A 14017-nucleotide genomic window follows, 5' to 3' on the forward strand; every position below is an offset into this window, starting at 1 on the left:
TGATCTGTTGATTGGAAATCAGTTCTAGTTTTGTTCAGTTCAGAAGACTTTATACTTAGTTTAAACCTATTATGATGTTCCTTAAACAAGTGACATAGTTCAAAAGTACTTCAAACACTTCAAACGCATCAGATGTAGTTCAAAAGTGCTTCAAACACTTCAAACACATCGGATATAGCTCTAAGTACTTCAAGCATTTCAAGCACATCGGATGTAGTTAAGAAGTGCTACATCGGATATAGTTCATAAGTGCTTTAAACACATTGAATATAGTTCAGAAGTACTTTAAAACATATTTGATATAGTTTAGAAGACATCAAAAGTACTTAAGAAGTAACTTACACCACTTCATACTTAGTTTAGGAGCTTTAGATTAGTTTAGAATTATTTTTTTTGAACAACAAAGATGTATTATAATCACATAGTGTTGCTAGAAAAAACCTAACCAAACAACCAACAAATAAGATTACATGTAAAGAATAGGGTTTTTAATCCACTCGGTCCACAATATTTTGTTTTCTTTTTTTTTTTTAATTTCTAGTAACAATACAAATAAACGAGAATTGTAGAATAGAGTCAAAGATTAGCTACGTCTTTTGGTTATCAGTTTCAAAAACTGTTTCATTTCTAGCTTTCCAAAGTACCCACCAAGTAGTATATAAAATTCCTTCTACAAGTAGTTTCTTCTTCTTTGTTAACTGATTTTGCTCCAGCCATTGGTTCCTTGGTGTTCGGTCTTACTGATTGAAGCCAAGCAAGAACCGATTTCTAAGCTGCATGAGCTACCCCACAATAAGTAAAAAGATGTTGAATCGTTTCAATATCTTTGATCAAAACGGACATAAAATGCATGGAACATCTAACCCTTTATCCAAGAGGTTAGTTTTGGTCAATAATCTATCAAGAAAAAGCCGCTAAACAAAGATGTTTACCTTTTTTGGAACACTTCTATTCCGTCTAGTTTTTCACAAAATTCTCGGGAGCAACTTTCTTTTTATCGACTTCCTTATTTGTTTTTACCACAAAATCTGATTAATCTTCAAAATCCACTTCCACGAGTCCCTATTTGAGGACCAAGGATGACGACTGAGAAGGTCTAGCATCGACTTCCATTGTATCTCCTCCACTCCTCTAATAGGGCGACGCTTATCACATATCCACTGTTGATCTCATCTCTTTGCTTTTACTAAACCTTGTTTATTTTTCAAGATTGAACAATCTTAAGTAAGTTGACGTCAATGTGCCATTTCCAATCCAATGATCATGTCAAAAAAGAGTTGAATCACCTTGACCTACAACTTTCTTCATAGCCAAAAAAGTTATAACATTCTCTTTGTTAAGAGTATGAATACTTTTTACAATTCTATTCCAAACTTCATTTCCTTTAGCCATGTTTTCTTTATCAAACACGTCAAAATTGTTTCCACTGTTGTCATGAATTAAATCAAAGCTTATCAGAAGTATTGAAGTCAGCTCCAAAAACTTATAGGCATGCTCTAAAGACTGTAGAAACAATTGAGGTCATTTGAATAACTTCATAAAAATTAAGAACCAGTTTAATAACTAACAGAAGTCATTAAAAGTGTTTTAAGGTTATTATTACTAATACAAACTATTAATGTTATTATTAAAATTGTCAATATTTCAAAACAAGTTTTCGGTATTACCTTAATTAGTATGAATCGCCGGTGGTCGTCACAGAGGTTCTCGGCATTTCACGAGAGCTTCGATCTTTTGTTGGAGAGAGCCTTGAGAAAGAAAGAAGATGTGAAGAAAACTCGTTTTCCTTTTCTATTTGTAGGCGAAGGCGTAGGCGACTATTATAAAGAAAGCAATTATTTAATAATCCTATCTTTTTGTAATTTGACAATAACAATCCCACCTTAAAAATAGTTGTCACCGGTCCCACCTTTCACACTAATTTTCTAATTGGATATCCGTTAAAAAACACTTAACTCCGTCAAATGTTTTTAGAATTTCAAACCGATACTTTAAGGATTTTGATCGGAAAGATAATACGAATTAATTGATGTAAACTTGTAAACATAACCCAATTTGAATAAACGAATCAACTTGGCCTGGTTCGCTCATTAAAGGAGTCAAGCTCGACTCGATCTATAGTCAAATTGTTTTGCCTTGGAAAACAATATCTACGAATCAAAAAGGGGGAAAACAAACACAGCTGCAGCAGCCGAAACCCTAGAATCGGATTTCCCTCTTAATCGAATAATAATAATAATAATAATCTGGATGGGGAAGAAGAAGAAGCGAGTATCGTCGGATGTGTGGTGTTATTACTGCGACAGAGAGTTCGATGACGAGAAGATCTTGGTTCAGCATCAGAAGGCCAAGCATTTCAAGTGCCATGTCTGCCACAAGAAGCTCTCTACCGCCGGCGGTATGGCTATTCATGTCTTGCAGGTCCATAAAGAAACCGTCTCTAAGTAAGCATCTGCCTGTATTTGTATTTTCTGTTGTTGAATATTTTATTATATATACAGATCATTGATCAGGCTATGAGCTTCTTGATTGAACCGCTATTTTTATATTTAATATAAATTTTATTATCTCTTGCAGGGTTCCAAATGCTAAAGATGGAAGAGAATCAACAGATATTGAAATTTATGGAATGCAAGGGATCCCACCTGATGTCTTGGCTGCTCATTATGGAGAAGAAGGTATTATCATTTTGAAGTTGCTCTATTGCCAGCCCATTGCTTCTTTTCTGATATATGGATTCATAGAATTAAAGTCTAGTTTTTAAAGGATATTTGTGTTAAAAGCAGCCTACAATGAAAACTATCTGAAATAGCCATATGCTATGTTTGTGAACATGCAAATAGCAATATTATCATGGATGATGATGATGATGATGATGGTAGTTTAGTCTCCACACACATTGTATTCTTTATGGGATAATAAAGACTATTTGCTTTCACTTTTCTTTTGCAGACGATAATCCATCAAAAGTTGGAAAGTTGGAGATTCCTTCTTCCCAAGTTGGCATGGTACCAGGATCATTAGGCTATCCTCCAGCAACTATGCAGTCTATGTAAGTAATTAGGTTATAGATAATAGATCCATGTGTTACACATGTTGATTCAGAGAAAACTTTAAAAAATATAGTTAAACTTTCTTGTTATAAAATGATTATATTATAACCGAGCAAACTACAAATCATGTATGGAAAGGCAGATGAACAAAAGTCATTACATATTATAATTCAATTTCATTGTTTAACATTATGGTGGGAAGAAAAACGTATATAATAAAATTTATTGTGAATATATAATAAAGAAAATTATAGAGCGTGTAGTATCTGTAGTTGTAGAGTTTGATGCATGGTCTATAAACTTATCGTATTTAACGATTGTTGTTAGGTATGAAAAGTGCCTTTCACGAAAGAAAATAAAAGGGAAGCTTCGAGATAAAGTTTTTACTTTTAGTTTATAACTTTATATGTAGTGATGAATTTGGTACTAAATAATTTTAATTTATGTAATCGCATACATACTAATCACATATCTATAACTTTAGTAGTAGGTTTGTGGAGTGGGTTTTAGACTTTTTGCGCTTTACAACTACCTGCAGGCTACGGATACACTCGTTGAAATAATTCTTTTGTTATAGGTCTAACATCTATGGCCTATTTCCATTTAGTCATCTTAAACACTTTGGTTAATTTACATATCTATTTTCTTTTATTCTTCTGTCTTGTCATAAATGACAAAACCTTGTCTAATAAGCGCGCCTTGTTATCCGCTTGTACATTGTAAACACAGTTCTTTTTGACAAGACAGTAAGATGATATTTGTGAACAAAGTTTCTATCATTTATGACAAGACAGAAACAAGCAGATATGTAAAGTACACTAAACTGCTTAAGATTACTGAAGGGAACAAACATAAATATTTGATCGATTATATTAAAGAGTTTTTTTGACAAGCATGACCGTGACTTGTAGCAGTTGTAAAATACTAAAAGTTTAAAAACTCATTTCACAAACTACTTCCAAGTTTTTCAATATGTGTAAGTTAAAGTTATTTTCTTACTGAACCTTTTTAGTACCATCACTACCTATCAAGTCATAAATTGAAAGTAAAATTTGAATCTTGAAGCTTCCTTTTTATTTTTTAATTCTAAAAGGCACTTCAATGCTTCATAGGCACACACTTACGCAGGTTCTGAAGGGCGGTTAGAAATAATAAGATCAAGTAGTTCAAGTTAATGAAAATTCAAGTAAAAAGGTTTTAGGATTATACCTTAGAACTAACAATGTAAAATAAATGTTTCAAAAAGAAAAGTTGGTACTTGGTAGCAGTAAAACAATTTACTACCATTAAATTATTCACTTTTTTTTAATCATTTTTTAAGTTTAGTGACCTTATCTTTAAGATTACTCTATGGAAATGTTTGTACTATAAAACTAAAGATCAAAAGGAATCAAAGTATTTTAGAATATAGATTTTAGTCAATAAGGAGACTTTTTACCTAACACGTTATTTGCACTTTTCAAATTGCTACTTAAAATTCAAATTTGGGAATTAGAAACATCAGTGAAATTTTTGTAGGAAACTGATATATACCGAAAATCGGTCAGTAGCTTTAGGTGGAAATAGAATTTGATGGGGTGGGGTTTGTAACTTTGTATCAGAAACTGATGATATGGCATGGTTATAATTGTACGATACTGCCATGCAGCATTTCAGTTCTTTGTTTAGTTAGAATAGATTAGATGATTTGGTCCAAAGTTTGTCTATACTTGAGTTGAGTTTTATGCCATAGAAATTATCGTAGGACATTAATGCATGCTAAAACATACTAGTTGGTTGAAAGTTACTGAGAAATATCTTGTGGCAAAATGGCTTGTCGGGTCAGTAAGGTAACACAAAGAAAATAATGAAATGTCATATACGATAAACCAATTGATTGCATATTCAGTTATATCTAGTTTCTTTAATAAAGTAATTCCAAAGGTTTTATGCATTAAAAATGTACTTTTTATAGTTTGTATTCTAAAATATTTATGTTCTTGTAATAAGTTTGTCTTAATATTTTATTTTGCATCTATGATATTAATTAGTTATCTGATTTAGCTAATTTTGAGGATTTATAGCAGATACAATCCTGGATTAGCTGTCCCGCGTGCTGGTTGGCCAGCTCCACCTCGCCTGCAACCGTGGTTCACACAGCATCCAGTTGGTTCAGTCCCTCCTACTGCACCTTTAGGAATGGTCCCGCAGCCTCTATTCCCAGTTCAAACAATGAGACCTCCTGCTGCACCACCAGGGCTACAACCGTCATTTCCCGTTGCTCCTGTATCTCAGCCATTATTTCCAGTTGTTTCTAGTAATGGCTTGCCTTCTCAAGCATCACCATATTCTGCTCCTACAAGTGTCTCGTTAACCACCCCTTCCGATTTGAACACAACAGACCCACATAACATTAATATGCCGAGGGCCTACCTTACTCCTGGCTTCCAAGGTTTGTCTACAAATTAAACTTCGATAAAGTATTATTATGTTTTGTTAGTAACCAAGTTTCCCAATTGCAGCGCTAAAACCTAGTTTCCCTACTGTATTTTTGTTGTTCCAAAAGTAACTTTTCATTAGTCGTTACAATCCTGTGTAGTATGTTTTTAATGAGCGAGGCAAATGGAACATATATGAACTTTGGTAATTCAGTGGTTACTTGTTTCTAATTTGACTTAAATTAAACAGTTATGCAACTTGATTATTACTTACTCAATTACTTTCATTGGTTGTTCCAATCCTATGTGATTATTTATAAATGTTACCAAATTTTACTGAATTTGTTTTCTTTAGTATTATCTCCTACTTCAAGATATCTGAGAAAAAAATATCACTTTTTAGCAACCAACATTCATATATGTTTCATATGCCTGATTTTTTTTTAGAAAAAAATGAAGCATTTATAAAAAAATACACAGGACTAGAACACCTAACGGAAGTTGAGTTACTTTCAATGAACAAAAACAGTTGACTTTAGTGCACACTTGAAAGACTTGGTTAAAGTTTTCGCTTTTTTTAATTATAATAATTATGCATTGATGCTTGTGCAGGTGGAGTAACAAGTTCACATTCTTATGCTTCTGGCCCCAATACTGGCGGCCCTTCAATTGGACCACCACCTGTAATTGCTAACAAAGCTCCTGCTATTCAGCCAGCAACAAATGAGGTCTATTTAGTGTGGGATGATGATGCAATGTCCATGGTATTTTTGTTTTTTTGTTATTATTCTAGTTCATTTTAAAATGGTTTTATTATTATTATTATTATTATTATTTTCTAAATTTCTAAATGCTGTTTATTTAATCCTGTATTTTTTATTTGCTTATAGGAGGAAAGAAGAATGTCGTTACCAAAGTATCAGGTGCATGATGAAACAAGCCAGGTAAGTTGCACTTTGTACCATACTTGTTTGCAGTCCTAATGTTATGGTTTTCAGATTTCAGTTTTAAACACTGTTTCATAAATGTTAAGGTATTCCGGTAATCCTTTATTTTTTATTGATTATTCCAAAATAATAATGTTTGGAGAAAGTTATCTGAGCCTTTGGCTATTCTTCGGTTGGCAAGCCATCCACCAATTTTCTGAGCTTCAAAGTTCAAGTAGGTATCTATATTATTGCTATTCAAGTTAATACCATAAAAGACCAATATGCTTTTTATCGTAGGCATCTATGATATATTTAAGTCCCATGTAAAAAATACACAAAAAAGTCACTAAACTGATTGTTGCATGTTAAAGTCCCTAAAATTGTCTAAAATGCATGAACTTTTGTCTAAGTAATGATTCGTTAATTCTTCAATTGGTTAAAATGAGATGGCAGAACTTATTTTCAGGAAAAACTTAATAGTGCCACTATATCAAAATTTTGATCAGTTCACAAGAGTCTGTTTATTAAAAGGAATTTCACAAGTATGCGCATTTTAGATAAGTCTATGGTCTTTAATATACAAAAATTAGTTTAGGAATTCATTTGTGTAATTTTTACTAGTTGAGGGACTTTTTTTTATGAAATATAAGGAGTTATAGTTTTTATGGTATTAACGCTAAACATAATTATATAATTCTGCTGTTGTTGCTGGGATCAACTTGAGGACTCTCCAACCCAAGTGTATGTATTTGATTTCTAGAATTGTTTATATGCTTATTCTACATGTTCTCCCAATACTTAATTGTCAAGTATTTCATATGGTGGAACAATAACAGCTTACAAAATAATTTTATGACCCACCAATCGGTACAAATTTGGCCCAGGTCAGCTTCTTCTAGAAAGTTCTGATTCTTTGCATAGAAGCAAAGGTGTAGGTTGAAACATATGTCCGTGATGATGTTTTTTTTACTAAGTTTTGATTTAGAGTTTTCTAATTACATGTGTGGTGGGCCCATGATGTTTCAGATGAGCTCAATTGATGCAGCCATTGATAGGAGGATATCAGAAGGTAGGCTTGCGGGTCGAATGACCTTCTAGAAGGGAGTTATCTCAAGAATCTGATTGAAGGAGCAAGAGGCATTCTTTGAATCATTCTAGGTAGAAGCAGGCTCGTGGAATTTGCGGTTTGTGTTTTCGATTCTGATTCTATAACGTTGTTAAAGATGAATAATGTTGATTACTTTTTTGTGGTGATGTTTGTATTAGTCGTGAAAGCGAATCAGGAAGCAAACTAGGGCACATGCTGTTTTAAGTTATTAGGTCATGGTTAAGTTAGTCGATTGATAGAAGACTTGGTATCTATTGGTATCATGATTTCCTAGGTGTTTTGAATGGGAAACAGAGAATTTTAACATCAGTTTGGTTGTTTCTTAACATGCTTATTGCTCTAGGCGTGTTAAAAATCTGTTTCACACGTTCTAACCGCCCAAATCAAAACAAGTCGACCAGTTTTAACACTTTAACTACTGGTCTGATGTCCAACAGTTCAGATTTTGTGGTTCGATTGTTTTAACAGTTTGGTCTGATTTGAAATCAGCCTCTAATAGTTACATGATGATGACATTCTGACCAAACCGTCCTTTGCTTCTTGCTTCTTAGTTTCATCGAGCCAACTTCTCATTATCTTGTTCAACACAATCATGATCTGCATCCCTCTTCCTGTTGTTTGTGTCTGAGCTTCTGTGCCTCACGTTGATTTTACCACACAAATTAGCTCATGCTCCATTTTCCATGCTTTTTCTCACACATCAGAACCTAAGAATTAATCGACCTAATCATTTCACTTTTGAACCACATAGGTTCTACTTGTGTAACCCGAATAACTCAGGTCTTCCTTCAATTGCTTCTCACAGTCAAGTTGGTCTTCTCTTTGATCCACTCACTATATCTCTTCCACACAGATTTGTTTCAGACTCCCTTGATTGATCTCTCCCAGAATGATTTGATCACTTGGCTGCTTGATATTCAAATCACTCGAACTGCTTAGTCGTTTCCCTGTTGATCTTGATCGTTTCACACAATCAACTCTTGTTCTTGATCACTGCGCAGGAGCGGCTTCTTTGGTGGTATGAGCTATGCCAAACACTTATATCAATTGTTGGACCTAAATCGTATTATGAACACAAGAACCCATCGGGATTTGGTGACTAAACTCGAGTCACGACTCTTTAGGAATTTTATTAACAAAACAACGCCAAATTATATAGCCCCACATCTTTGTATGTACTAAACTAATTTGATGAGGATGAGAACCAATTTTAGACACATTGAAATTCTAAGTAAAAGGAAACAAAATCATAAACTACTTTTTTCAAGCTAACTTACCTTATTTCTTTATCTCTATCTTTTCTTCTCACATGTGAAGATTTAACTCGTAACCTCTGGTTTCACCCATATAGCTCCGCTCCTTTTACAATCAAGATTGACGGTATTCGAGATATCAGTGGTTAAAAGTGAGTCTAATATATTGCTAGGATTGCCTTCTGCACATCAGTTGTTATCATGTCATTTAACTTGACTAAGGCCTAGGTGCATACATAGATTTTGTTATGCATGTGCTAGATTGATTGGCTATTATTTTTTATCAATGATATGCTGGCCTATTAGAGAAGAAAGGTTTATCATCCATTCCATCTTCAGGAGATGATAGAAACTTTGTGTCAAGTAGGTCAATGGAATTAATGAGACTGGTGGATATCGTGACTATTGTCCAAGGATGCGGGAGAAGAAAGTTGGATGGGTTGGTTAGGCTGGTCAGGTTTTACGTCAAGTGCATTAACCAGCGGGTGGAAAAATGGTAGACCAAAATTGGGGGTTAGACCTTATGGGCTTGGGCTAAAGGAGTATGCGATAGCGATTACGGGTAAAGTTCTCTTTAATTATATGGGTTGGGCATCTCTTATGAAGGTGCATGGCTTTTTCGGAGTGGAAAATGATATCGGATCATCCATGGCCGCTGGTATCGATATCATGGCAGTTAGCGAATTGGGCTCAGCCAACCATAGTGGTGCAAAGGTGTTAGGCTTGACATGTAGATCGCACGGGCTTGGGAGACGATGAGGACAGATAAGATGGACTCAAGTCGATGGCTTTGTTTATTAGTGCCTTTTCTTTAATTTAAACTATCTAAATTTTATATCCTTGTTTGCGTGATCTTGTATCCTTTCGAATTTGGTCATGTTTTCCTATGGAGGGGTTTACTGTGTTTCTTAGAGCATTCACATTCAATTCCCAATATATTACAAGATGTAGGTTGTTGTGAGAATAGAAGCGAGAAAATACAGTGATTAGTCTGTATATTTGAAAAACTATTGTTTACTTCTATAATTTTTTTAATAGTTTTTGAAATTGATTGTGAGTGAAAGATAAAAGGTAATGATAAAAATATAAAATTAATGAAGTTTTTTCTCCCTCCAAAACGGCAGCTATACTTGGTCCAATAAGCGTAACAAATTTTCATGTTTTTTTTAAGGACATGTTACTAATCTACTTCTGCACCTTTCAATTAAAGACAATAAGCATAACAAATTGATGGGGAAATTTCTTATTGAAATTTAAACCTTATATAATAAACACTAGAGTGTCCATAGAGTATAGCAGCATATCAATATATATGATTTGACGGTCCGACAAATACTTGTAGGCCTTCTTTTTCTTAAAGTTAACTTCATTAAAACGAAAAACTCGACTAAAACTATTTGAAAATTTGGATTTCTCACTATCAAGTATTAACTTGCTTTCAATACTTCCATTTTTTTTCTTAGGTTTATTAGATTTTAAATCCCTGTTGACCGATAATAATCCCTATTCATTTTATCACCACTGGCGGTCCCAAATTTGAAAAAGTTGGCCCTCAATGGTCTCCCGTTAAAAATGACTTAACGGCGTGATATTTTTTTCCAAATTTCAAACCAATGTTTTAGGGCTTTTGATCGGAAGGACGATACGAGTCGATTGATGTAAAACTTCGTTCGAAACGGTGCTCCAAAACGACGAAACAATGCTTCAATTCGGGTGTTTGAACTTACAATTAACAAAAATCAAGTCGTCTGGATCACCGTTTCGAATGAAATTTTACATCAATCGACTCGTATCGTCCTTCCGATCAAAAGCCCTTAAACATTAGTTTGAAATTCGGAAAAAAGTATAACGTCGTTAAGTCATTTTTAACGGGGGACCATTGGGGGCCAACTTTTTTAAATTTGGGATCGCCAGTGGTAATAAAATAAATAGGAATTATTATCGGCCAATACCAGTCAATAGGGATTATTAAAATCCAATAAACCTTTTTCTTATTACTATTTTCTACTTTATAATGCTCATCTAAATTATTTATTTCAATAAAATCTTCCAACTTAAATAATAAACATTAAAGAGTATCCAAAACGCATACCATATCAATATATGATTTGATGGCTTGATAGCACTTTGTATTCTCTTTCTTTTCCTCTTAAATACAAGTATCAACAAAGCAACTTAAATGAAAAAACTTTCAATCTAGCACTTTATAGAGAGAGAAAATATAATTTACTCTGTAACCCATAAATCCTCAAAAGTCTCAAAATAGACAAAACAATATGGACTTCGCGGACACTTTGTAAAAAATTTCGAACAGATTTCTACACCAATTATAAATTGACATGTGTAAAAAAAAGCTAAAAAGCCGGCCAAATTTTTAAAAATGTTGAGGAAGCCGTCCATGTTTTCTCACTAAATATTCTTCACAAAAGCAATATTCCCAGACAGTTTTTTAATGTTTCCTACCTAATCCGTACAAATTATCATAAACCTTGAAAATTGTTCCTTTTAAATTCCGTCTTGGCAAATGCATCTGAGATAAATTTGTACCAGAGAAACGAGATTTATGGTTTTCCTTCCTGGTTCGTCCACATCCTATGCTTTAATAAGATATATAGGGTAAGATATACTAAATGTTCTTTTCCTTGTTCTTTGATCTTCATCTTCATAACCATTTGTTCTTGAATTCAAAATCATGAAGTTTAAGAGGAGAGATCGTATGAAGGTTATTGATATGGGTCCCAGGTTCGTTGGTTCCTATTACGACGACAGCATACTCTCAATGTTTGGGAACGAGTGCATTGTTCATATATAAAAACATAAAAAAATAAAAAATGAAACAATGGAAGAATGAAAGAGGAAGAATAGAATAGGAAGAAGTAGGATCATATATAAAAACATGAAAATTAATGAAAATTATTTAATAAAAAATATTTATATTAAACATGTCGGTGTGAACGGATTCTACTTAATTCTTGTCGATGTGTACGGATTAAAAATAAATCCTGTCGGTGTGGACGGGATTTCACTTATAAGAACAAAACCATAAATCTCGTCTCCTTGGTACAAATTTGTTTTAAATGCGTTTGCCAAACGGAATTTAAAAGAAACAATTTTCAAGATTTTTGATAATTTGTGCGAATTAGGTAGGATGTTACGTTAAAAGAACCGTCTGAGAAAACTGCTTTTAAGAAGAATATTTTGTGAGAAAATATGGATGGCTCCCTCAACATTTTTAAAAATTTGACCAGCTTATCAGCTTTTTTTACACGTGTCAATATATAGTTGGTGTAGAAATCTCGTCGAAATTTTTCTCAAAGCGTTGGCACAGTCCATATTAAAAACCTTAAAGATTTGTGGGACAAATTATATTTTCTCACTCTATAAAATGAAAAGATTGGGAATTTTCCAAGAAAAAAAAAGGATAAATCATCCCTATTTACATAAATTTTAATCCAAACAATCTAATTGATTTTTATTCTATACTCTTTTGCTTCCTTTTCTTTTTCCCTTTTTACGAGTAGCCCACATAAAACCATAGCTAGAAGTTTATGAACTATCTTTGTAAAGTCTATGTTAAGTCACATATTTGTTCATCATTTTCTCTAGGCAGTAGACACATATTTTAATTCATAAAAAACCACATAAAAAGATAATAAAGATGTAGTACTTGATACTTCACTAGATTCACATCACATAATCAACCCTAGCTACAAAAGGAACAAGCTAAGTGAAACCTACATAATATTCTAGAAGGGATTAAGAGTAGTCAGCTGATCAAGAAGTCCGGTCACCGGAGTAGCAAGCCTAGGCACATAGGCAAAACCATTCAACTCACCACCACCACCACCAACATAAGGACACCGAGGAACCCAAACCCACCTCTTCTTAACAAAATCAAACAACAAAGCTTTCTCACTCGCAGTCCCGGTTACCATCACCACCACAAACTCACCATTTCCGACACAACTGAACCCTCTCCCACCTTCCAACTCCGCAAACTGCGCATACAGTTGTTGCGGCATCCTTTCAATCTCCACCCATGTTGTCCCACAGCTCTGCAGTGCCCACATTCTTAAACTTTTCGGAACATTCAGCTTACTCTTCTCCACTGCAGCTATCAGCACCAGCTTCCCTCTGCTCTCAACCAAGCTTGGTGACCTCAGAAACCTCCTCATGGGAGCTTGAATCTTGCACCACTCGTTTCTTCCCACATCATACCCCAACACACTAAAAGGACTGTAGTTCATGCAGTAGAATTTGCCAGGGACGTACACCATTCTACCAGACTCCAAACTGCATAGCCTTGGGAGAGAAGAAGTGGTGCCCCAAATGGAATAAAATCCACCTAGGTCAATGTGAAAGCTTTCAGTGGTTAAGTTCTTGACGGCGTATGGAGATATCATGTCATCTCCAGCTACCATAACATCGATTGAAGAGTTTGTGATGGTTAACCCCACTGAAGGGTATAGCCTAGGCCTTAGGGTGGAGGGGATAGGGGTGACTAAAGATGGAAAGAGCGGGTTCGAAAGGAGCAGTCCTTTCGAACCCGCTTCGTCTGACATCCAGCAGACGAGTCCGCCCGAAGAGCAGGCGGGTGAAAACCCTGATGGGATTAGTGGAAAGGTGAGACGGTGCCACGAGAGGGTTTCGGGGTCAAAGATGTAACCTTCCTCCGGGACGGTAGCCGCGGAGGTGTTACCGTGCTTAAAGACAGTGGTGGTGGTGGTGGTAGTTGTTTTAGGGTTTGTGGGTTTTTGTTTGAAGAAGATGAAAAAGTAGGGTTTTGGGTTGATTTGGAGGTACATTTGGAGGAAGTTGTGAGAGAACAAGAGGGAATACCATCTTTTGCATACGGATCGGGCTCGGAAGAAGGCGGGAGGCGGTAGGAAGGCGATAACTCGGTCGATAAGGCGTTGGGGAAGCCGGGTCCAAATCCTGGGGTCCATCCAGGGTGGATTGGTGGTGGTGATGAAAGGATAGGGAAAGGGGAAGGTGGGGACATAATAATGGGTATGATCAAAAGCTTCCATGAGAAAGCTGGTTGAGGTTAATGTATTCGGAAAGTTAAGGTTGTTCAAATGGAAGTGTTCCAAGTGTTGGTGTAGGTCTCAAATTCAGTGGAGATTATATAAGCACAAGTAGTGAAGGTTTTAAGTTAGGGTTGTTTCTATTTTCCATTGTTTTCTTTGATGCAAGTGTGATTATATAAATAGGGCCACCTGAACAGGAGTAAAGATATGTGAAAAAGGAGGGGGCT

At 34.9% G+C, this 14017-nt stretch overlaps 2 protein-coding genes across 3 annotated transcripts; one reads left to right on the plus strand and one right to left on the minus strand.

The window, feature by feature from the left end:
- The first annotated feature begins 2250 nt into the window (after positions 1 to 2250).
- Positions 2251 to 7506, plus strand: LOC143589387 (protein SUPPRESSOR OF FRI 4-like). 2 transcript variants are annotated; one of them, XM_077070157.1, is made up of 7 exons: positions 2251 to 2444; positions 2578 to 2678; positions 2953 to 3052; positions 5117 to 5484; positions 6083 to 6234; positions 6361 to 6414; positions 7426 to 7506. In XM_077070157.1, exons 1-7 carry the CDS (start codon positions 2251 to 2253, stop codon positions 7495 to 7497), a joined length of 1041 nt encoding a protein of 346 aa, XP_076926272.1. In that variant the 3' UTR covers positions 7498 to 7506. The 2 variants fall into 2 exon arrangements, with proteins under 2 accessions (XP_076926272.1, XP_076926273.1); XM_077070158.1 differs by having other exon boundaries at positions 5120 to 5484.
- Positions 7507 to 12506: 5000 nt separating this feature from the next.
- Positions 12507 to 13790, minus strand: LOC143589388 (protein UNUSUAL FLORAL ORGANS-like). The gene has a single exon (XM_077070159.1). The coding sequence runs from the start codon at positions 13788 to 13790 to the stop codon at positions 12507 to 12509; it is 1284 nt and encodes a 427-aa protein (XP_076926274.1).
- Between the last annotated feature and the right edge of the window lie 227 nt (positions 13791 to 14017).

Source organism: Bidens hawaiensis, unplaced genomic scaffold (assembly GCF_021521415.1).
Source record: "Bidens hawaiensis isolate Kalapana, Puna unplaced genomic scaffold, B.hawaiensis_p1.1 tig00037449_1, whole genome shotgun sequence".
Classification (NCBI taxonomy): domain Eukaryota; kingdom Viridiplantae; phylum Streptophyta; class Magnoliopsida; order Asterales; family Asteraceae; genus Bidens; species Bidens hawaiensis.

Excerpts from the sequence above, each read along its gene's own strand:
- LOC143589388 (XM_077070159.1), bottom strand. The coding sequence starts at position 13,790 with ATGGAAGCTTTTGATCATACCCATTATTATGTCCCCACCTTCCCCTTT.
- LOC143589387 (XM_077070157.1), top strand. The coding sequence starts at position 2,251 with ATGGGGAAGAAGAAGAAGCGAGTATCGTCGGATGTGTGGTGTTATTAC. Across the intron at positions 5,485-6,082 it reads CCTTACTCCTGGCTTCCAAG|GTGGAGTAACAAGTTCACAT; the intron begins GTTTGTCTACAA and ends ATGCTTGTGCAG. Across the intron at positions 6,415-7,425 it reads TGCATGATGAAACAAGCCAG|ATGAGCTCAATTGATGCAGC; the intron begins GTAAGTTGCACT and ends ATGATGTTTCAG.